This window comes from Mustela nigripes, chromosome 7 (assembly GCF_022355385.1).
Source record: "Mustela nigripes isolate SB6536 chromosome 7, MUSNIG.SB6536, whole genome shotgun sequence".
NCBI lineage: Eukaryota > Metazoa > Chordata > Mammalia > Carnivora > Mustelidae > Mustela > Mustela nigripes.
In genome coordinates, this window is record NC_081563.1 from 98,098,153 (window position 1) to 98,122,364 (window position 24,212).

General features: G+C 42.1%; 2 protein-coding genes across 3 annotated transcripts in view; one reads left to right on the top strand and one right to left on the bottom strand.

The window, feature by feature from the left end:
* Window positions 1-3,630: 3,630 nt before the first annotated feature.
* MGME1 (mitochondrial genome maintenance exonuclease 1) lies at window positions 3,631-20,253 on the bottom strand. Its single transcript, XM_059406499.1, has 5 exons — window positions 20,044-20,253; window positions 18,779-19,358; window positions 15,767-15,983; window positions 5,163-5,295; window positions 3,631-4,778 (listed from the first exon to the last, which is right to left on the bottom strand). Exons 2-5 carry the CDS (start codon window positions 19,290-19,292, stop codon window positions 4,617-4,619), a joined length of 1,026 nt encoding a protein of 341 aa, XP_059262482.1. The 5' UTR covers window positions 19,293-19,358; window positions 20,044-20,253; the 3' UTR covers window positions 3,631-4,616.
* Window positions 20,254-20,359: 106 nt separating this feature from the next.
* The window catches only part of SNX5 (sorting nexin 5), a 29,406-nt gene continuing 25,553 nt past the window's right edge, over window positions 20,360-24,212 (top strand). The window contains exons 1-2 of one of the 2 annotated variants that reach the window (XM_059406498.1): window positions 20,360-20,466; window positions 20,710-20,788. In XM_059406498.1, coding sequence (XP_059262481.1) covers window positions 20,738-20,788 — 51 coding nt within the window. In that variant the 5' untranslated portion in view covers window positions 20,360-20,466; window positions 20,710-20,737. Of the gene's footprint in view, window positions 20,467-20,705; window positions 20,789-24,212 lie in introns of both variants that reach the window. The other variant, XM_059406497.1, reaches the window with a different exon arrangement.

Sequence of the window (24,212 nt, forward strand, 5' to 3'; positions counted from 1 at the left end):
CTGGGTTCGAGCCCCACATCAGGCTCCCTGCTCTCTGGGAGGCCTGCTTCTTCCTCTCCCACTACCTCTGCTTGTGTTCCTGGTGTGTCTATCTCTCTGTCAAATAAATAAATAAAATCTTAAAAAAAAAAGATTTTATTTATTTATTTGACACAGAGAGAGACAAAGAGATCACAAGTAGGCAGAAAGGCAGGAAGAGAGAGGGGGGGGAAGCAGGCTCCCCGCTGAGATCACGACCCAAGCTGAAGGCAGAGGCCTAATCCACTGAGCCACCCAGGCACCCAGAACATCATTTTATGATTGGATCCTCACAAATGCGTTCCTCAAACCTGATAACTGTTATTGTCAAGCAACCATACAAACCTTTTGCTCCATCAGGGGCATCTCTGATGGATGGAAGGCCTCTGAGGTTGGAAAGAAGGGAAGAGGAGGGGGGGGCAGGGAGCGTTCTGTCTTGTGCTTAGTGACTGACTTAAGACAGTGGTTCTCTTTAGGGCACCAGCTCCAAACCACTGAAGTGTTTCTTTTTTTTTTAGATTTTATTTTTATTTATTTGACAGAGAGAGATCACAAGTAGGCAGAGAGGCAGGCAGAGAGAGGAGGAAGCAGCCTCCCCGCCGAGCAGAGAGCACGATGCGGGACTCGATCCCAGGACCCTGAGATCATGACCCGAGCCGAAGGCAGTGGCCCAACCCACTGAGCCACCCAGGCTCCCCTGAAGTGTTTCTTTTTAAGTAAAGTTGCAACTTTACTTGTGGTGTGTGTGTTCGTGTGTGGCGGGGGGGCCGGGGGGTGGTGGTGGAGAGGAAGGCATGTTATAATCAAGTATTTAATTGCTCAGGTGGAAAGACACAGTGACTCAAACAAATTACCCCTCTCTAACTACATTTAAAGCCGGTAGGCAAATTGGTTACCTAGAAACACAATGACTTACAACTAACCCTCTTCCTGTATTTACCAGAGTCAACACATAAGAAATCACAGGTCATATGGTGACAAGTTTTCCTAGAACTGTAATAGGTTTACAGAGGTTAATGCTCTCCAATTAAAAGGGAATAATGGCTCTGAGCAAGAGATCAGGTCTGGGGGGTGGAGGGTGGACGGGAAGAGGGAAGATAAAACTTTTTTGTATAAAATTGAAAACTGGTTTTTAGTGCCAGCCAGCATGGAGCTTTTGTCAGTGGCTGAATGCACTAAGAATGTGTAGAACTGCAGAGGAAAAGGGTATGTGGATAGCTCTGAACCTAATGGATTGTCTCAAAGCCCCAGACTGTAATACTATATCCTATGCTATGAGGAAGCCTCTTCACAAAAAATATTTTAGGGGCACCTGGGTGGCTCAGTCAGTTCTATGTCTGCCTGGGCTCAGGTCTTGATCCCTGGGGTCCTGGGATCAAGCCCCACACTGGGCTCCCTGCTCACTTGAGGAATATTCTCCCTCTCCGTCTGGCCTCCCCGCCCTCCTCCCTTGTGTTCTTGCTCTTTTTAAAGGTTTTTATTTGTCAGAGAGACAGATGTGTGTTGCGCGCACACAACAGGGAGAGTGGCACGCAAAAGCAGCAGGCTCTTGCTGAGCCAGGAGCCTGACGGATGCAGGACTCATCCCAGGACTTGGATCATGACCTGAGCGGAAGGCAGATGTTTATCTGACTAAGCCACCCAGGCGGCCCTTGAATATATAAACATTTTTTAAAAAATATATTTTTAATTATCCTCATTTAGAGAATCCCTCATCACAAATCGTGTTTCATTTCACTAGATTTTATTTTATTTTAAGATTTTATTTATCCATTTGACAGAGATCACAAGGAGGCAGAGAGGCAGGCAGAGGGGGAAGCAGGCTCCCTGACGAGCAGGGAGCAGATGTGGGACTCAATCCCAGGATCCCGGGATCATGACATGAGCCACCCAGTGGGTTATCTGCCCCTTCACTGGATTTTAATATGCCACATCACTTAGGGGAACAGGTGGTATCCACAACTTAGTGATATACACGGTAATTCTTAAGAAGTTGTCTCATTTAGAAACTCAGATTTGGCTTTCTCCTCCTATGACTTAGCCGGGAAAATAATTTTTCATTGACATTTCCCTCTCAAGAGGATTGAGACTAAAAAAAAAAAAAAAAAAAAAAAAAAAGAGGATTGAGACTTCTTAAATGGGTGAGATCTGAGGACTACCAGGATTGTAGTGAGACACTGGTTTCTTATGTCTTTCTGGGAAGTCTGCCCAGGGATTAACTTTGGTTGTTCTCATACAACCTTGTCTGCCTGGTCAGACTCTGAGGGTCTTCCATGGGACTCTTAATGCCATTAGCTTGGGAGATTTGGTGTAAAGCGCCAGGTCCAAGGTGCATTTCTGTGAACCCTAGGAAACAAGTAAAATGCTGTCTTGGGTGCCTGGGTGGCTCAGTGGGTTAAAGCCTCTGCCTCTGGCTCAGGTCATGATCTCAGGGTCCTGGGATCAAGCCCTGCATTGGGCTCTCTGCTCAGCAGGGAGCCTGCTTCCCCTTGCCTCTCTGCCTACTTGTGATCTCTCCCTGTGCCAAATAAAATCTTAAAAAAAAAAAAAAAGGCTGTCTTGCTGAGCCTAATCTCCTCAATTCTGGAGGGAGGTGTCGCTCTCGCCAGCAAGAACGACACGGAGACACGCGTGGAGGCAAACTTCTTTAATGGCTTCTTTTTATCTTCTTCCCCCTCTGGCGCAGCACAGCACGCAGCTCCCGCCGCCCCGCTCGGGCGCCGCCGCCACCTCCAGGGCCGCGCGCCGCCCCTCGGCGCCCGCCACCGCTGCCGCTGCCTAACCGGAACTGCGCCGCCGCCGTGGTCCGGGCTGCGGCCCCCTCAGGCCGGCTGGCGCGGCGCGGCGCGGCGCGCGGCCTGGCTCCCGGCAGGCCCGCCCCTCTACAAGAACATTCAAGCATATATACACCGGCAGCTTAGCCCGCCTAGCCAATCACCGCAGTGCTCATGCACCTCCTGCATGAGTGGACCTAAATGAACAGCCAATAATATTCAGTCCCTTATAGCTCTTATAGTAGGCCTCCTGTACTGGCTCCTGACAGGGAGGCTTATTAAAGCAGTGTAGGAAAAATCTGCTCTTACAACTTTTATTTTTTTGACAGACACAGATCATAAGTGGTCAGGGAGGCAGGCAGAGAGAGAGAGGAGGAAGCTGACTCCCTGCTGAGCAGAGAGCCCCACATGGGGCTCCATCCCAGGATCCTGGGATCATGACCCGAGCCGAAGGTAGAGGCTTTTAACCCACTGAGCCACCCAGGCGCCCCATGCTCTTACAACTTTTAATGATCTCACTTGACTTTTGACTTTGGAAATGACAGGCTACGTGAATGTCTGCTGCTTGAAGAGAATGCAGAGGTGTGTATGAGTGAAAGTTCCCCTGCAATCCTCCTTCCTCGTATCTGAAGCTTACTTTCCTTGCCAGGTGGCCATCGCAGAGGATGCCTCCTTCCTGTATGTACTTACACAGAATTCACACCAAAGCTACTAGGCCCGTGGCAAAGCTGAATTCTGAACTTCTAAATACAAAATCTAAACAATTTCCAGGTTTATGAAATTACTCTATAAACACACTAATCTAAGTAAACAGAAACTGAAACAAGAGCCTCATTACTTTACTCGTTATATTTTATTTCTTATAATTAATGGCCAATTAAAGAAAAAACTATAGCACCCTACTATTTTAAGACCACAAATATAACTTAAATGCTATCCCATTCCATAAAACAGGGACCCTTCCCCCAAAGCTATAGTGGGCATTTATTTATTAAGTTTCCCGATCCCAGTGACAACTAATACTTTTTATTACTTATCAAACACACAAAAATTACTGTTTCTCCATAGCTGAAGAATCTCACAAATGATACTTTTTCTTTATGTACATGGTTCATCGACTCAAACCAGAACAGAGCTACTAAAATATCCATAATTACAAAGCTCAGACTGGGGTCTGGCTACTCCTAAGGGTTATTCACTGGTATGTTAAGTGGGATTGTCAACCATGTGAAAAATGCTCCATCTTTCCAGAGAGCAATGTTTTACCTGAGGCTAAGGAATCACATTTATATGAAAAAAAAATAAATTTTTTTGAAAAATGTTAAATGGAAGTTTTTTTCCCCCAAGTGAAATATACAGAAAACCTCAATATATAAAACTAGTTTTAGGAACTCACATTAGCAGTAGGAGTGGGCCGATGCGATTTCTCCCTCCACACATAGCTGGGCGCTTGTGACCCTTTTCCTCCTGGGGTACCTGGGGAACTTCTTGCATGCCAAGCCTCAAGCCCTCCAATCTCAATTCAAGGACTGGACATCCTTCTCAGGAACAGGTTATAGAGAGGAGTCCAAGAGCCACCAACATGGTGAGAATCCTGCTTTGCTTTTCTAGGTAAATGATAGACCATGCTTACTTGTGCTTCTTTTATGTGCTCAAGTCCAACCCTTAACATCTAAATTTCTCTGTTTTTTTGATCTTTTTGGTTGTTATAGATTTCAACAAATACTTCCACTTTCAGATCCTGTGGCATCTCTACCTTAAGCGGCAATAGATCTTCCCAGATTGTGAGGAACCACTGAATGTTCCCAGACATCATTCTGTCCCTTAATCTGGTTTCTGAACATTCTGGTTCTTTTCCTTCTTTGTATATTCTTCTAGTCGAAGAAGCCACTTGGCCCAGTACTGCGAACAGAGCTCAGTGTCCATGAAATGTGGATGAGCAGGGGATCCATCTTTGTAGGCCACCACGATTAAGCCACACTGAACCTAGGAAGAAACACAGGGCAGTTCCAACATTTATACAGTAGGACCAGAGTTGAGGTTCATTTCCTTTTTGCTCTAGGGCAAACTCAGAATAAAACAATCTACAGTAATAACTCCTGTTTCTAAGAGGGTTTGGTGAAAGATTATGCCAGGATACATAAGAACACAAAGATGACAAGTAAGATATTGAGGAATGGACTGTAAGCACTAAAGCACTATTAACAATGACAGAAAGCTCAGAACAGGGGACGTGCTTTTTAAGGTGGTAGAAGGACAAGGAACAAAGTGAACAATGGGACACAAACAGAATAAAAATCACGAGGAGTTAAGTAGCCATGGATAAGCATCGAGCAAGGCTTTATGTAAGTACAGGCTCAGTGTCCCAACCTGAAAGCTATAGTTGGCATCATTATTTATGGCACCAACATAAGCCACAACCTGCAGCGGGTTGTCAAATGTATTTCGAATGTAAGGTTTCGGTTTCTCCGATGTCTTCCAATCAATCACACACAGCTTGCCCCTAAAGAGAAAGAAAAGGAAGTCTTCGTAAGTAATAGTTCAAACTGAGAAACCTTATGCCTCTTCTTAGGTATGGTTTACTAATTACCACTCAATGACTCTTGCTTCTATTCTCCACTTTCCAAAAAGACAGCTAGCTCCTCTGAGCTTTACTCCTGAGGATTAGAGAAGTGTGATGTTCTCTTTCCTGAGTCCTATATTCAGGTCAGTAATGGGCCTGTCAGGGATATGATGGGAAATGCTTCTGGAAGCACACCAGCAAGAATTATAGGTGCAGATCCATGCAGGAGTGCTGGGGAACTTTCCCATAGTTCCAGTTTCTAAACTGTCTCAAAAGTCCTTTGGACCTCCATGGCCTTGTTTAACAGTTGACATGGGAACTGAAACTATGTCTATCACTATCTTAGTTGGATCTTAATTCAAGTATTTATCAGGATGAACCACAAGAGATCAGTAGCAATCCCCATCATAAAGGACAAAAGCATCATGGTGCTTCAGAAATTCTCTTGCTAGGAACCAAAGCTGGAGTTCAAATCCATAAGCATTTAATAGGCACTGATTATATGTGGAAATACAAATAAGAAAACTTGGTCCCTGCCTTGAAAGTTTACATATAGGGTAGGGTGTCTTACTATTAGGGGTATTGGGAAAGATAAAAAAATTCTTGCCACTTTAAAATAAAGTCAAATAACCAGTATATTCCTCCCCATTACCCCTCTCCCAGTGGGGTTTATATTTGCCTAGTGCAGATATCAGAAGGATCACAGGGTGAGCAGACTGATAACTGGTGACTATCTGTTCATTCTGTCTTTCATGAACTTCAGTTTCAAAACCAGCAGTTTAGAGGGAGTTTTTGTACAAAGTATGCATGTTACCCACCTGCCACCATAGTTCTAGAACTTATGCAAGGTATTTATAAAGTCAGCCTAGAGTAGCACTGTCTAAAAGATATAAAATGCAAGCTATATATGTTATTTCAAATTTTCTAGTAACCACATCAAAAAAGAAAACAGGTGAAATTTTAATATTTTATTTAACCCAACATACTCAAAATATTATCATTTCATTATGTAATGTTAAGAAGTTATTAATGGGATACATCACATTCTTTTCTGTAGTATATCACTGAAGTCTATTTTATATATTCACAGCATACCTCATTTTAGATTGGCCACACTCAAGTATCTAATTGTTGTATGTGCTAGTGGGTAGTCTTTTGGACAGTGCAGGGCTAGAGGTAGCTTTACTGTCTCTGCAATATTACAAAACCAATATAATCTATGAAAATGAAGAGAGGGCCCCAGTATCCCCAGGGGGCTTCACAGCTCTCAACCTGGAATAAATCAAAATACCTAAAATAAAGATTTTTGATATGGACCACCATTTCTTGCAACATACTATAATTTACAGAACTAAATAATGTGTAAAAGAGATTTTTAGTAGTATAAACCCAAATTAAAATTGCACTAAGACAGTTACAGTTCACAACAAATGAAAAGATGCTCAGCCTAAGTTAAGTGAAATACTGACTGAAACCACGAGAGACAATGTTGATAAACAGCACCTAATATGGTGTCATTGAAGGTGTATACAGATAAGCACACTCACACCTGGGACAACTGAAAATGCTTGTTCCCTTTAATCCAGCAACTGTCCTTTTCAGTATGCACTGGAGAGCAATAGGTTGATATCCCAGGTGCAAGTGACAAGAGTCTGGAAAATATAAGTATTCATATCCAGGCCTACTTCAGATTAACTGAATTTATCCAAACTGTACATAAGATCCACCGAACCAACAAGTGAACCTCACAGCCATATACAAGGAGATATGTACACTGCTGCAGTTTGTAATTGTGGAAAACCAGAAATAACCTGAATGTTCCCCAGAGGGAAATAGATATGGTTCATTAATACAAAGGAATACCAAATAACAGTTAAAGAGAGAAGATCAAAATCACCAGACTAACATCTATCCAGTAGTTTGCATTTTAAGTACTATACAGAGAATATCTCATTTAATCTCTTTAAGAACTCTATGAGGTAAGTCCTTTTATTTGTCTTATTTTAGAGATGAACAAACAGTACAGAAAGGCTAACTAGCTTAAGGTTAAGATGAAAAGCTAGAAACCAGACTTAGCCAGCCTGGCTCCAGAGCCAAATATCTTCCCAGCTTTGTGATACTATGCATGTAGAAATTTCTATATACTGTGACTCTTATAGACATGTAGGTAACAATACATGGTATTCTGTATATGTATCCTATACAGTGCTGTGTATGTATGTGGAAAGTAGACTGGCAGTGTCTTACACATGCATTAAACGGTGTTAGTCTTGTGGGTGTGTTAAGTAGTATAGGAAGTAGCCTAGGACATAGTGATTGTCTTTGGCAAGGGGACTGTGAGAGGAGGGAAGATGTGGTTATAGGTGATGTGAGCTTAGTTTATGGTATATTAAAAAAAATCGGAAGCAGATGTGACTATGTTAAATTAATTTTGAGTGGTGGAAAATTATTAAAAGAGAAAAGGATGTTGCAGATCTACATAAACTAATAAGGAAAGATCTCTAAAATAGTTTCAAAATGAAATAAAGCAGGGTTTGGCACTTTGTGTTAATAAGTGGGAGTGGAGACAAATGATTGTAACATATAGTCATAAAGTACTTCAAGACCATAAGAACTTTATTTTTAGGGAAGGAGGGAGGGAGGGAGTGGAAAGGAAGAGAGAGAGAGGGAGAGAACCGAACAGGCTTGATCTCACTACCCTGAGATGAAGACCTGAGTCAAAATCAAGAGTTCAGTGCCTAACAGACTGAGCCATCCAGGTGCCCCAAGATCACAAGAACTTAAAATCAGAGTAGGGGTAGAGGATTCTGGGAAAATGGAAGAGTAGGAAGCACCTGAAATATGTAGGCCCACCTAGACAACAACTGCAATGGCAGAATCTGCTTGATATAATTATTGGAAATCTAGAGCCTACTGAAGCCTTGGATGGTAAACTCTGGTTAATTTTGGTCAATTTCAGCTCTTAACAACTACCCATTCCTCCCATCCCTTCTCAAGGGGCAGGCAGCTGTGCACATGATCCTGGAGGAGCACATACACAGCTTGTGGGAATAAGAGCAGACAAAAAGGGCCTCATCCTCCAAATGTCAGGGATCTGTGCTCTTATCACTGACTGCTGCTCCAGTTCAGAGGTATAGATGAACAGGATGGCCATTGTTACTGCACCTCCCCCCACTGCTACAAGCCCCTCTTCCTCTAGCCAAATTACTTACAGAGGACTTAAAGGGCCAACGCCCACTTTTCCCAACCTTTCATTTTTCTCTTTTTCCCTTATTTGGGAATTAAGATACTAAAGACTACAGCACCGACAAGAAAAAGAAAGTGACTGTGTATGTCCAGGGAAGGGCACAGGCCCAGAAAGGCTTGAGAAGACCTTGAGTTTATACTTCCGGCTGATCTTAACACAGAGATAGCCTATGAGAACAATAACAAAACCCCAAACAAAAACAATGAATATGGGTGTCTGGGTGGCTCAGTCAGTTAAGTGTCTGCCTACGGCTCAGGTCATGATCTCAGGGTCCTGGGATCGAGTCCCACATCCGGCTTCCTGGTTCTCAGGGAGTTTGCTTCTTCCTCTGCCTGCTGCTCCCCCTGCTCGCTCCCCCTGTTCGTTCTCTGTCAAATAAATAAAATCTTAAAAAAAAAAAAAAGTAAGCACTCTTGTAACAATGATTTGTAACTCCACTTTTTGTTTTTTTGTTTTCTACAGTTTTTTTTAAACCTTGAAACAAGCAGAAAAAAATATTGCTCTTAGGTTGATTGATCATACAAATCTTGATCAATGTTTTGTGAAACATCAGATAGCACTGGTTCATCATGTTCTTTCACTCTGCTCAAGTGAGCTGCCCTATACAGAGCACTGATTTCAACTAGTGTTTTGCCTAAGACTGCTGCTGTATCCTCCTGATGGGAATTATCTGTTATTTTCTTTCTCTCTTTTTTTTTTTAAGATTTTATTTATTTATTTGACAGATAGAGATGACAAGTAGGCAGAGAGGCAGGCAGAGAGAGAGGAGGAAGCAGGCTCCCTGAAGAGCAGAGAGCCCGATGCGGGTCTGGATCCCAGGACCCTGGGATCATGACCTGAGCCAAAGGCAGAGGCTTTAACCCACCAAGCCACCCAGGTGCCCCTTCACTGTTATTTTCTACTCATTCTCATCTCCTTTCTTTCTTTCTTTTTTTCTAAAAGATTTTATTTATTTGAGACAGAGAGAGCGTGAGCATGAGCATGGGGGGGTGGGACAGAGGGAGAGGGAGCAGCAGACTCCCCTGAGAAGCAGGGAGGTTGATGTGGGGCTCAATCCTAGGACCCTGATATCATGACCTGAGTTGAATGTGGATACTTAACAAACTGAGCCATCTAGGCGCTCCACTCATCTCCTCTAGTTGTTCTTGAGCTCTCTGCAGTTCTCCTAATCTCCTGTCTTTTTCTTGCATTTCCAACTCCAGCTAGAATATTAGCTGTTGCTGCTGAAACAGGAGCTCCTCTGACTTGAGTCTCTCCATCATTTCTTGCCCCATCAGAGCTGGTTTTTATTCATGCTCCACGTTGGCCATTTCCTTTTGTCTCAGTTACTCCAGCCACATCTCCTTATACTTGTAAATCCACAATACTACCCACTCTATTGGATTCAGTAAATTCTTGCTATTTCTGTAAAACCCTGAGTTAGACATAGTCCAAGATACTTTTGAAACTATGCTGACTGCCTTTCTAACCCTTACCCTTAACCTGTCAGTAGTATCAGTAGTATCCTGTTGCTGCCAATGAGCCATGCACCTCAGGTGCCAGAGACTGCATGCAGCAAAGAGGGAGAGCCCCATGGATAGGTGAGTGGGTTTTTTTCTACATAATTAAAGAGATGAATAAACCTAAAAAAATTATTAGTTTATGTTTTGGGGCACATAATATATAAAGACAATTTTATGACAACAACTAAAAGGGAAAAGTAGGGACAGAGTTGTTTAAAGGAATAGTTTCTATATGTCATTGAGGACGGTACAAATTTAAATTAGAGTGTTATAACTGGGATGTTAAAGGCAATCCCCATGGTAAGCACAAGGACAATAGCTATAGATATACACAAAAGGGAATAAAAAAAGAATTGAAATGTTTCACTACAAAAAAGAAACAGGGGCGCCTGGGTGGCTCAGTTGGTTAAGCAACTGCCTTCGGCTCAGTTCATGGTCCCAGAGCCCTAGGATCGAGTCCCACATCGGGCTCCCAGCTCCATGGGGAGTCTGCTTCTCCCTCTGACCTTCTCTCTCACTCTGTCTCTCTCTCAAAATAAACTAAAAAAAAAAAAAAAAAAAAAAAAGAACACAAAAGACAGAAACATACAGGAAATGAGACAAAAAAGATATCATGCCTATAGAAAATAGGTAACAAAATGACAAAAGTCTCTCCTTATCAGTAATTAGTTTAAATGTAAATGGATTAAATTCTCTAATCAAAAGACAGAGATTGGCAGGATGGCTGAAACACAGGATTCAACTATATGCTATCTACAAGAGACTCACCATAGACCCCAAGACACAAATAGGCTGAATGTGAAAAGACAGAGAAGATATTCCATGCAAATAAAAACCAAAAGAGAGCAAAGGTGGCTCTAACAGAAGAAATAATCTTTAAATTGAAAAAAATGAGACAAAGAAAGACATTATATATTAATAAAAGGTTCAATACATCAAGAAGTATAACAATTATATACATTTACACACCTAGTAACAGGTTAGCAAAATAACATAAAGCAAAACCTGACAAAATTGAAGGGAGAAATACAGTTCTTTTTTAACTTTTATTTATTTACGTAATCCCTATACCCAATATGAGGGTCTGACCCGGAGATAAAAAGTCACATGCTCTTCCAAGAAAGCCAGCCAGGTGCCCCAGAAATTCACTTCAATAATAATAGTAGGAGAACTTCGATACCAATTTTCAATAATGGATAGAACCAGACAGTAGGAAGTAAGAAAATAAAGGACTTATAACAACACAATAAATCAACTAGATCTAACAGATATACAGTAGTCTCTACCCAACAACAGAATACACACCTTTTCAACCACAATCCATATACTAGGCCATAAATTAAGTCTCAACATATTTAAACAGATAGATGTCACACAAAGCATCTTCTCCAATTACAAGATGAAGTTAGAAATCAGTAAAAGAAGTAGAACTTGAGTAAAAAATCATAAATTTGTGGAAATTAACATAACCAACCAAAGAAGTCACAGGGGAAATCAGAAGATACTTAGAGGTGAATATAAATGAGAACACAGCATACCAAAATTTATGGGACACAGTGAAAACAGTGTTAGGGAAGCTATACAACAATAAATACTTATATTAATAAACAATGAGGGGCGCCTGGGTGGCTCAATGGATTAAAGCCTCTGCCTTCAGCTCAGATCATGGTCTCAAGGTCCTGAGTTGGGCTCTCTGCTTCCTCCTCTCTCTGCCTGCCCCTCTGCCTACTTGTGATCTCTGTCAAATAAATAAATAAAATTTTAAAAATCTAAGAAAAAAAAGAAACAACGAAGAATCAAATCAACATCCTAACCTTACAACTTAAGGAACCAAAAAAACAAAGTAAACCCAAAACTTATAGAAGAAAATAAAAGAGATTAAAGACAAATGAATTTCAGAATAGAAAATCAATAGGAAAAAAAATCAGTGAAAATAAACACAAAACCTATGAGGACTATATCATGAAGAAATAGAATAAATGAACAGCTCTATAATTAGAAAGGAGATTTTATCAGTAATCAAAAATCTCCTGGCAACTAACAGCTCTAGACCTGATGATTTCATATGGATGAATCCCATCAAACATTTACATAACTAATACCAACGCTAAAACTTTCCCAAATAAATTGTAAAGTAGGGAACTTTGTAATTCACTCTATGAATACAGTATTACCCTGATACCAAAGCCAGACAAAGGCACTACAAGAAAACTACAGAATAATCCTTACGAACAAAGTTGTAAAAATCCTCTACAAAATAGTAGCAAATAAAATTCAGCACTTATTAAAAGAATCATACAGCATCACAAAGTGGGCTTTATTCCTGGAATGCAAGAATGGTTAAACACAAAAATCCACCAATGTTATATGCCTTATTAATAGAATGAAGGAAACCATTTGATCATCTTAACTGATGAAGAAAAACCATCTGACAAAATGAAATACCCTTTATGAAAAAAATACTCAAAATGCTAGGGATAGAAAAAAACTACCTCAATATAATAAAAGCCATATACATATGAAAAGCCCACAGCATACTCAATGGTGAAAGACTGTAAGGTTTTCCTCTAAGATCAGGAACAAGGCAAGGCTGCCTGCTTTCATCACTTCTATTTAACAGATCTGGATGTTCTAGCCAGGGCAATTAGGTAAAACAAAGAAATAAAAAAGCAACCAAGCTGGAAAGGAAGAAGTAAAATTATCTCTGTTTACAGATGAATGATCTTTTATGTTAAAAATTCTAAAGAATAGGGGCGCCTGGGTGGCTCAGTGGGTTAAAGCCTCTGCCTTCAGCTCAGGTCATGATCCCAGAGTCCTGGGATCGAGCCCCACATCCGGCTCTCTGCCCCACATCAGGGAGCCTGCTTCCTCTTCTCTCTCTGCCTGCCTCTCTGCCTACTTGTGATCTCTGTCTGTCAAATAAATAAATAAAAAATCTTAAAAAAAAAATTCTAAAGAATACACACAAAAACTGGTAGGACTATATAAATAAATTCACCAAAGTAGCAGGATACAAAGTCAACACACAAGTCCAGTGCATTTCTATACATAAACAATGAACAATATGGAAAGGAAATTACAAAAACAATTCCATATAACATCAAAATGAACAAAATACTTGGGGATTAACCAAGGAGACTTTAGACTTGCACAATGAAAACTGCAAATCACTGTTGAAAAAAATGAAAAATTTAAAAAAACTTAAAAGACCTAAATGAAAACATGCCCCATATTCACAGATTAGATGTAATATTTTTAAGATGTTCATATTACCCCAAGTGATCTGCATATTTAATACAATCTATAAAAATCTCAATGATGATTTTGCACAAATTGAAACCAATCTTAAAATCCACATGGAATCTAAAAGGGACTCTGAAAAGCCAAAATAACCCTGAAAAAACAAAAACAAAAAAACAAAAAAAACAAAAAACCAAGCAAACCTGGAGGACTCTCACTTGTTAATTTCAAAGCTTACTACAAAGCTATAGTAATTAAAATAGTATGGTACTTGTATAAAGACAGATGCATAGACTGATGGAAATGAATAGAAAGCCCAGAAACCCTCACATACACCATCACAAGATTTTTGAAAAAGGCACCACATCTATTCAATGAGGAAAGGACCGTCTTTTTAACAAATGGTACTGGGGAAACTGGACATCCACACACAAAAGAATAAAGTTGGACTCTTACCTAACACCATATAAAAATTTTAACTCAAAATGGATCCCTGACTTAAAGGGAATACTTAAAACTACATAAAACTCAGAAGAAAACATAGGACCCAAGCTTAATGACACTGGATTTGGTGGTGATTTTACTGAATGTGACACCAAAGGCACAGGCAACAACAACAAAATACACCAATTGGCTTACAGGAAAAGCTCTAAAAATTGTGCATCAAAGCACAAGGATAAAGATTAGTCAGTCAAAGAAAGACAAATACTTTGATTTTACTCACATGAGGTACCAAAGAGTAGTTAAATTTACAGAGACCGAAAGTAGAATGGTGGTTGCCAGGGGCTGAAAGCAGGGGAGAGTATAGTAATCACTGTTTAATGGGCACAGAATTTCAGTTTTATAAGATGACATGTCCTGGAGATGGATGGTATTGACGGTTGTACAACATCTTGCATGTATTTAATGATAATAAATATTTTACCACATTAAAACCTTTTTAAAAGAAAAAGTGGAAATGGGAGACTTACTTTTAGTAGCGTGGGTTAACTACATATATTACCTATTAAAAATGTTTTAAAAATTTTTGAAACCTTAATTTCCAAAAATATTCAATGGACATATTCTCAATGTTGATCCTTTCCACTTGAAGAGCAGAAAACAATCATCAGTACTGTGGACAGCACTGTGAAGTGTCTGGTGTTAGGAACTTCTTTTTTGATTTTGTTGTGGGTTTTTTTGGTTTTTGTTTTAAAGATTTTATTTATCTAAGAGAGAGAGAGAGAAAGCACAAGTTAGGGGATGGTCAGAGGGAGAAGCAGATTCCCTGCTAAGCAGGGAGCCCAACTCAGGACTTGATCAGGGGCTCTGGGATCATGACCTGAGCTGAAGGCAGACACCCAAGCAACTGAGCCACCCAGGCTCCCTCAGTGTCAGGAACTTCTTGAAAGCCTTAGGTAGAACTGCCTATGGCTGCCTTGGTTAATCTAAAAGGCAACAAAAAATAGCCTATTAAATTTCTAGGCACACAGGGTTCTTCTCAGATACAAGGCAGTTATGGCATAAAACTGTTAGGTGCCCTGAACAATTTCCAGACTAATGAATATTCTGTCAATTTTTTTAAAATTTAAATTTTGACTAGAGTTCCAAGAGTTACACTCACAGATTTTTACCTATCCTGGTGTATAGCCCATATATATTTTTTTTTTTTTTGGAATAGGGTATCTGCAGGTTACATCTCCCCTTGGAATCTGGAATTAGTGGGAAAAACAGTAACATAGCAACAATTTAAAAACCACAGAAAGCTTTAGTAAGTTCAGAGTCCCTACCCATGTCAACTACCACCTGGAAGCCAGGAAAAGAAATGATTTTCAGGGCTAACAGATCAAGGTGCTATTTTTAGGGAAAAGGGAAAGAAAATGCAGGAATCAAACTGGATCTTTTTTTTTAAGCTATTTATTTTAGAGAGAGAGAAAGAGTAAGGGAGCATGTGCATGAGTTGCAGGGGGATGGGTGGGAGCAGAGGGAGAGGAAGAAAAGTCTTAAGCTGACTCCACACTCAGCACACACCCAACCCAGTGCTCAATCTCATGACCCTGAGATAAGAGTCAAAATCAAGAGTTGGACGCTTAATAGACTGAGCCCACCACTTGGGTGCCCCATCAAATTGGATCTAGTGGTTAGCAGCTTGCTTGGGAGTAGGGAAGGAGGAACATGCTGGATATGGAAAAATTTTACCTTTTTTCTACCAAACACTGATTCTGGAACACAAATTTACAAGAATTATGAGGCTCTTCCCCATGTGTCTCTTATCTCCTGCCCCATTCCCAATTCTTTTATGTATCATAGAGGTTTTTAACTTCACAGGGCTGTACCTTGAAACAGGAGTTCAGAGGAAAAAATAGTGTTTGACAGGCATCATCTGTTCCACCCTGCATTACTTTATCTCCACACTTTGATAGAAAAAAAATCTAATACTTACTGATATTCAGCCACACAGTCCAGTAGACCTACATACTTTAGGGTCTCATGTTGAACAGCGCTTTCAAGAGCTCGCACTCCACTGACATCTTTCAAGATATGCTGGACACTTTCAATATATCCAGATTCGAGATTTTCTTCTCTTTCCTTCAAGTCCCCCTCAGGTGCAAGTATGCTTTCCAAGGCTTTATGGAACCGTTTCCCTTGTAAAAATATGTCTGAAAAGAAAATTGGGGGAAAAAACAAACAAGAACAAAGTCTAAAAAACAAATACTTAAAAACCTCTGAACAATAAAATTAGAAATTATATGAATTACCTTTAAGTGACAACTGCTAAGATACCACATTTTAGCCTCTTCTGAAATCTAAGAATGTACTTTGAAAAGTAAAGGGACTTAAGAGGCGTCTGGATGGCTCAGTGGGTTGGGTCTCTGGCTTCAGCTCAGGTCCTAATCTCAGGGTCCTGGGATCAAGCCCCACATCAGGCTCTCTGCTCGGCGGGGAGCCTGCTTCCCCCTCTCTCTCTGCCTGCCTGTCTGCCTACTTGTGATCTCTGTCAAATAAATAAATAAAATCTTAAAAAAAGAGTAAAGGGACTTAAAATAGTTTGAACAATAAAGAGAATCAAAATAATTTCTAGTAGAATTAGGCCAAAGCTACAGTTGAAGATCTAGGGCAACACCTAGTTTATCATATTATGAATTTAAGCATCCGTTTTAGTAACTTAACTGATTATGAGAAATAATTATTAGAAAGTTAAGGAACTGTGCTTCTGTTCACAGTTCTTTTTACAACCAACACCAAATTAATGAACATAGTGGGGGAATCCTTTCACTAACAGGCCTAATGAATGGCAAGGAATAAAAATCAAGTCACATACAAATTAAAAACAAACTGCACGTTTTGGGGCTTGGGGGTAAGAGGATATATGTAACACTCTTCTGCACTTTTGGGGGGGACTAAAACAGGTTAAGACAGTTGCTCTATCCTGAAATTTTTCCTCATATGCTTAAGAAAAATTAGATATGTAATTGACATATAAGGCTGTATTCATTTCAGGCATTCAACATAATGATTTGGTATCTGTATATCCTCATACATTTTTAAGTTAAGAAAATACAAATAAATCCAAGAAATTGTACATATTCACTTCATCCTTGACAAGAGAAGGAAACAAAGGGAAGGCATTGTGCTAAGAAGTGACCCTGGTGCTTTAAAAATATTATTTAACTTTCAAACACAACAACCCAGCAAGGTAACAATCATGACTCCCAGTTTAATGAATGAGGCTTACACAATGCTTTGCCCCAAAGCAAAAAGGCAGACTAGCAGCCTGGCACCAGAGTCCATGTTCAATTCCAGTCCATCATACAACAGAATGAGGAAGGCAAAATTAGGGATTAGAGTAGGAAATATATATGCATGGAGACAGACCCATAGAAAATTAGGAAAATCTGATCTAGTAAGGTAATTTCAATGCAGGGGGAAAAGAATTTACCAAGACCGTGTTTTAAAAAACTCCTTCTCCTGACCCATTAATCAATTTAGTGGGCTATGACATGCTTTTTCTTTCTTTTCTTCCCTTCTTTATAGGTAGGGGGGAGCATGGCCCTAATCCTCATGTGATTGCCCCTTATGAAAAAAAAGTGATTCTGCCTGTTTCTTAAAATTGATCCTGAGAAACTCGTCAGAGTAATAGATCAACAAAGTGAATTATATGGAAAACAACCATTGTTTTACTTCTGCTTGGGATAGTGAAGCACCTTCACATTCCCAACAGAAATTCCTTTCCTTTATCAAGGCCTCCAGAGTACTTTTTTACTTTGTGCCAAGGGCTACAAAGTCCTAGGTTCCCAAACTCCTAGCAGCTTTCTGCCTTTACTTATCTGTGATTTCAGCATCCCCACAAACTATGATATTCCAGGTTCAAGGAAAATCAAAAACAACTTCCCATGAGGAAACAATGTCAAGTCTAAATCCTAGTAGTACAAAATATGAAAATTAAGATGACATTAGATTTCATTTTATGCTGCTTGCTTAGAAAGCAAAAAATAGATAGTGATTGTTACTTATTACCTAAAGGCAGTTAGCTCCTGCATATATTCCTCCCCCACCAGAGCTGAGGAATGTTCTAAAGGATGAGGACCTTGACCATTTTTTGACATATGCAGGTGCTGTCTATATACTTAACGTATGCGGCATATTTAATGTGTTACCCACACAGTTTTTTCTAAGGTGCCACAAAATTAGTGCATTACTCTCGAAATTAAAAGTGCTCTCTACCAGCCACAAGGGGTATACGTACTGCTTTCAGGGAAGCACGGGCTAAGGAATGATCAACCAAAAAAACCTAGCTTTAATAAAAGACAACTATATCACTCTGATGGGACCAGCTAATTCACCTGTGCTAATGGGCTTTCACCTTTCTTTCGAATGAAACCTGTTTTAAGGAAGCTATTCTCCTCACCCAAGAAGTTAGTATTAGGAGCTGAAAGCTTAAGTTTATTTGTTCTCAGTTACTAAACAAGAGCATCAGATTATTTCACTTTACCAAAATCTAAACACAAATCCTGTGCTCCGGTTTACTCCCTGTCTTTAAATTTACACGTCAATGAGGATGAGTAGAGCCAGGGGCAGTCACCGCATTCTGAAGAGACTGCCTAGCAAACAAGTAGAATTCCATTATCAGGTGACTGTTTTCCTTAATCAAAGAAAACAGGCAACTTTAATACTTAAGTTCGTAGCTTATAAAAGAATTTTCTAAATCATTTAGTCAAACTACTTGCTCTCTGTGCTTCAGTTTCATTTCATCTGAAATGAGAATAATAGTATATATTCTGCATAGGGTTGTTCATGATTGAGTTAATTCAGATTAAGTGCTATTTAATGCTACTTATCATTTGAAAGCAGCACCTCACTAGTTCAGGTCAAAAACACCCTCACTCTTTCGACACTGGTGCTCTATAGTCTAGAAAACACAGTAACCATACAGAACCAGGATTGAGAAAATTACTTGAAGAATATTCTGCAAAGCCATCCTCTCCCAGTTCCAGAATCATCCGCTGTTTCCACCTCTCCAAGTAGAAAAGTTGTTCTGATGTCATGGTCTGCTGAAGGATCTTGGTCACACTACGTGCTGCATTTCTTTGCAAAGGGATTTTCAAAGGAACTGTAGGAGTACTTGTTGCGTTTGGTTTTATGCTTTTCTCTGGATTGAAGAGAGGACACCAGTTTCGTGGAACTCTTGCTTCTTCATCTTGCTTAGGGGGCTTACACTTACTCACAGGTCCATAAAGTAAATTATCTTCCTCAAACAATGATTCTGGAGTCTGAGCAAGGCCTCTGGATGACAAGACAGATTGTACTAAATCAGAGTACTTTCCTTGGTCCACTTCTTTATAAGGGTTCACTTTTTTCTTCCGGCTGCATGAGTAAGAGGAAGTGGAGAAATCCACATGGGCGGTTGGTTCTAGAGAAAACCTCTTTGAACTTCTAAGCTGCCTGCAGATGGTCTGAAACGCCTTCATCTTTAGATGCTTTCTCACTTCCCTCTAGTCTATTGGCAATGTTGAGGGCCTTTTATCTTTGCACTCCTATTAAAGAGAAAAGTGGAGTTAGATACCACATGCATTAAATATTTGAACGGTTAAAATGGAAACTGCATCAGTACGGTAAGGCACGTTAACCTGCATTCCATTAAGCTTTTCCGACATGTCTGGACAATGCTATTTCCAAAGAAAGACTCTCGTTAATAGGCAGAACGACCAGTACTTGTTAAATGTGAAATAGTACAGCTTGGGGGCAAGACGTCGCTAATATTCAATCCGAAGAATCGGGACACCTAAGAAGGGAGGCCTGTGAGACATAGAGAAAAAGAGAATGCTACAGCCCGTCCGTCCCATAGCGGCCACGACGGTCAAGGTGAACCGCTGATCCCTAGATACCAGGCTCCCTGCTTGCTAAGTATTCCAGGAGAAGACTTCTCACTAAACTCTCGCACGCTTTAAGGTGGTTACTTCTGCGACACGGTTTTACAGACTCGGAAATTGAGCTTCTGAACGGTCCCACCAGGAAAGCGCGGGTAAGCAGTGGTCAGCGGGGCCCATCATCGTGATCCCAAGACTGGGGCCTTCCGCTCCGCCCTACATTTGGAACCACGCCCTGCATGTGGAACCAGGGTCCTACATGTGGACCGGACGGCTGGGGCCTCTGCTGTGGGAATCAGGATTAGGGAAGAAACAGCTTAAACAGTAGCCAGCTCTCGGCCAGGAAAGGTACCTCAGAAGCACCAGACTTCACTCAACTTCCAACGCGCCCACAACCTCTCCAGACCCGTACTTTCCCCGGTCCCGCGCTCAGAGATCGAGTTAGGCCCCGCCTATGGGGCGGCGGTCCCCGCCTGCACCGCGGCGCTGACGCCTTGCTGCTAGCCTCTCCTTCACCGCCGTAGACACTCCCGCGATCCTTGAGGAGTCCCTCCCCTCCGGAGTTAGCGCGCGTTCTGTCAAATCGCGCCTTACGCTCTCACGATATCTTGTGTACGTCACAGCCCGTCGCCATCTTGAACTCTGGCTGAGTAATAAATTGCCCCGCGCGAGAGCGCGGGCTTTCTTGAGACGCGCATTGCTGAGAGCGTTCACGTTGCTCCGAGTCCTTGTCGCGGCCCTGCGGTTGGCGGTTTCCGCGTGGCCCGGAGGGAGGGTAGGCCACGCGTAGCTTTTTTGCCCGGCTCCAAGATGGACGGCAGCGGGGACGGGGGAGGCCGCCCTGGGGGAGCACGTGTCGCGCTGCTGGCCTTCCCCGGGGCTGCTGGGATGGTGGCGGAATCTGTAGGCCTCCAGCCGCCGTCGGGCAGGGAGGCTGGCGGAGGCGGGGCCGCGGCCGCCCCTGAGAGGCGCCCCGGAGGCGGCGGCGGCCCAGCTTCTTCTTTCCTCGCACAGCCAGGCGGCTCCCGCTCGAGGCCCGCGTCGCCATGGCCGCGGTTCCCGAGTTGCTGCAGCAGCAGGAGGAGGACCGCAGCAAGGTGAGGCCCTCCTCGCCCTCATGCTCCAGGACGGGAGGCCACGCCGACCTCCTGGAGCCCTACATTCCTTCCCTTACCCCTTGAGGGCTGCTCATGCAGCCCTTTTTCTCCACGAAGGCCACCCCCTACCGCCACTCGGAGGCCCGTGCCGCACCCCGCGGTGCCCTTGGCTCCTTCCTCTTTGAGGGCTGCGGACCCGAGGCGAGAGCCGGGGTCGCGGGACCGGTCCCTGCTAGCACACGCCCGGGTGTCGGGTACGGAAGGCGCGTGGCGGGTCTTTGGAGCTCCTCTCTGGAGACACGAGAAAGTACTCTCACGTAAAAAGTTAGGGAAGCTTCTGGCTTTGTACGGATTCGACGGTGAACGTGAAATGCACTTGACGTGCAGTAAATGGCATATTTTGGTTCGGTTGCCTTCGAACTGCCAGTCTCTCCCCCACCCCGCTCCCCTCCCCCTCTGTGGGAAAGCTTTTTGGCCCAATTACTGGGGAAATTCCATCAAATCAAATCTGAAGCGTGTTCTTTAGAACTTTATAAACGCCAGATGCGTCACTGCGGGAATTTCGTCATTTTTAGTAGGTACTGAAATACTTGTTAAACTTAGTTTTCCTTTTAAAAACTTGAGTTTGTGTAAGCTAGCCCCATGCCCCTTAAATCTTGAGTCCTAAAAGATAATGCAATAAGTTCGGGTTACTGTGGCCAATTAAAGATTGAGAGAGGTCTCTCATTACACTTGCTAATTTCGTAATTAATAAAGGTGGGTACGAGACGCATTACGTGCGGAATCATGAAAGTTTTTATGACAGAAAATGGGGGAAAAAAACCCCTAAGAATACAAGGTATTGTCAAGTGTAAGTAACCTGGAAGGCATTTTAATAGCGTTACATCTACTCAGAAGTCCGAGGCAACCTTTGATCGACGCAGCACGTGGGGAGAGACTGTTTTCCAACTAGGAAGTAGCCAGGTGAAACACAGCTAGCTGGATTCTTCCGGCAGGGGTGTCCTTGCCGCGTTAGTTACTGAAATGCAACTTGGTGTGTGAGGGTAGGGTCTTGATGGGGGTACTTTTTATATTTCTGAGAGTTGAAGCAAAGTGTTCTTGTTTAACCGAAAGTGGGAGCTTGAGATTATGATTCTTTCTAGAATACTATAGCCGTAGTTTTCTTTATAGGAGTTCAGATGCTTGAATAGGAATGTTGACAGTAGTTTTTGCCCCCCCCCCCCAATCTGGTACCTCATCTCTTGATCCAGAATCTGTTTTATACAGCTATTTAAAAGGACTTAACTCCTTCAACTGACCTCCCTGTGTTTATATTGTAGCTGGATTTTATTTTATTTTATTTTTTTTTTTTTGTTTTTTTCTATTTATTTATTTACAAACCCTTGTGTCGAGGGCTGACTTTCAATAGATCGCAGCGAGGGAGCTGCTCTGCTACGTACGAAACCCCGACCCAGAAGCAGGTCGTCTACGAATGGTTTAGCACCAGGTTCCCCACGAACGTGCGTTGCGTGACGGGCGAGGGGGCGGCCCCCTTTCCGGCCGCGCCCCGTTTCCCGGGACGAGGGGCTCTCCGCACCGGACCCCGGTCCCGACGCGCGGCGGGGCACGCCACGCCACGCGGGGCGCGCGCAGCGGCCCGCCGGCGGGGACGGCGGGGGACCGGCTATCCGAGGCCATGTAGCTGGATTTTAAAGTAATTTTCCCACCACTCATGCTCCGACAGAACTGGGGGTTATAAAGGCAATTTCCTGCCTGTTTTAGTGGATACAGGAAAGGATTATACAGCATTATTATTAAGTTACAGAAATCAGGAAATAAAAAAGCCTAATAATACCACTCTAACTCTTGGCTTTTTAAGATTTTATTTGAAATACAGCCACACATAGTGGAGAGGGGTGGAGGGAAAAGGTGAAGGGACTTCTCCTGAGCAGTGAGCTGGACCCTGGGATCAGGACTTGAGCTGGAGGCACATGCTTAACCAACTGAGCCTCAAAAGGAGGCTCCCTTATTTTGCTTGCTTAATCTGTGATCCACAGCCAGCCCTGTGCTGCAGATCAAGTATAAGTGTTTTTCACTATTCAGGAAAAGGGAGTTTGGGAAAAATGAGAACAGGAAGTCAGATCTTGGGCAAACTGTTTTCTTGCCATAATACAGTTTTGTTAGCCAAGTTTTTACAGCAAATGTCTTAAATGTGAACTTCTCACTTTGGAATTTACATGAGGATAAGGATGGGGTTTAGATCACTAGTAAAGTAGGGAACATAATTGACTTGAGGATTTTGAATGCTCATGCAGTGAAGTACTCTTTTCAGCTTGTTCAGCAAAACCAAAAGGGGTATTGGTTTGTATCTGGTAGCCTTCCGCTTAGTTACATCCGTTAGTTGGGGGTGTTAGGATTTGTCTCCTTTCCCAGAAAGCAGTTGAGGAAAAGAGATAGATGATAAATTTTGTTTTTTTTAACTCATCCTCTACTGATAGGAAAGATTGTATTTTGATTTTTAGAAAAGTAAGGTTTTACCAGGTCGCTCTTTTTTTTTTTTTTTTAAAGATTTTATTTATTTATTGACACAGAGATCACAAGTATGTAGAGAGACAGGCAGAGAGAGAGGGAAGCAGGCTCCCTGCCGAGCAGAGAGCCCCATGCGGGCCTCGATCCCAGGACCCTGAGATCATGACCCGAGCGGAAGGCAGAGGCTAAACCCACTAAGTCGCTCTTGAAAAGGTTAAAGCGTTGACAGCATTTTAGGCGTTATCATCATGATAAACTAGTACTGAGATACCCCATTCTTCCAGAGTTCTGTAGTGTCTTGTAGTGTCTTGGAGTTTTTTGTGGGTAGGAGAAAAAAATTGGAGTTTTATGCAGAACCTTGTTCCTGCAAAAATAGTTATCCTGGTCTTCGGTCATTCTGTATTTTTTTAGGCTTTCTGGGCCTTCCCTTTGTAAAAAAGTCATTAAAATAGGTGGGCAGTATGTGTGAGTTTCTGCTTAGTGAGTCAGTGTCTATCTTTTTAAGTTGATGAGTCTCATTCCTGTAGTCTAGCAAACCTATGGTAAGTTGAATGTGGGTCCTGATTGCCTGTTGGACTTTTTTTTTTTTTTTTTTAAGAATTTACTTTTATTTATTTGACAGATCACGAGTAGGCAGAGAGAGGAGGAAGCAGGCTCTCCGCAGAGAGCCTGATTGCTGTGGGGCTCGATCCTAGGACCCCAGGATCATGACCTGAGCCAAAGGCAGAGGCTTTAACCCACTGAGCCACCCATGCGCCCCTGGACCTTTTTTTAAATAATAAATTGCTACCAGAGTCCAGTTAAGTTTTAACACATAAGGAAAGCTGTGAGGTGATACTCTTCTCTGTGTACAGCTATTACAGCTTGGCCCTTCAGTAGTTGGTTTTGTGAATTTTGGTTGAGTGGTGTCTCCTCC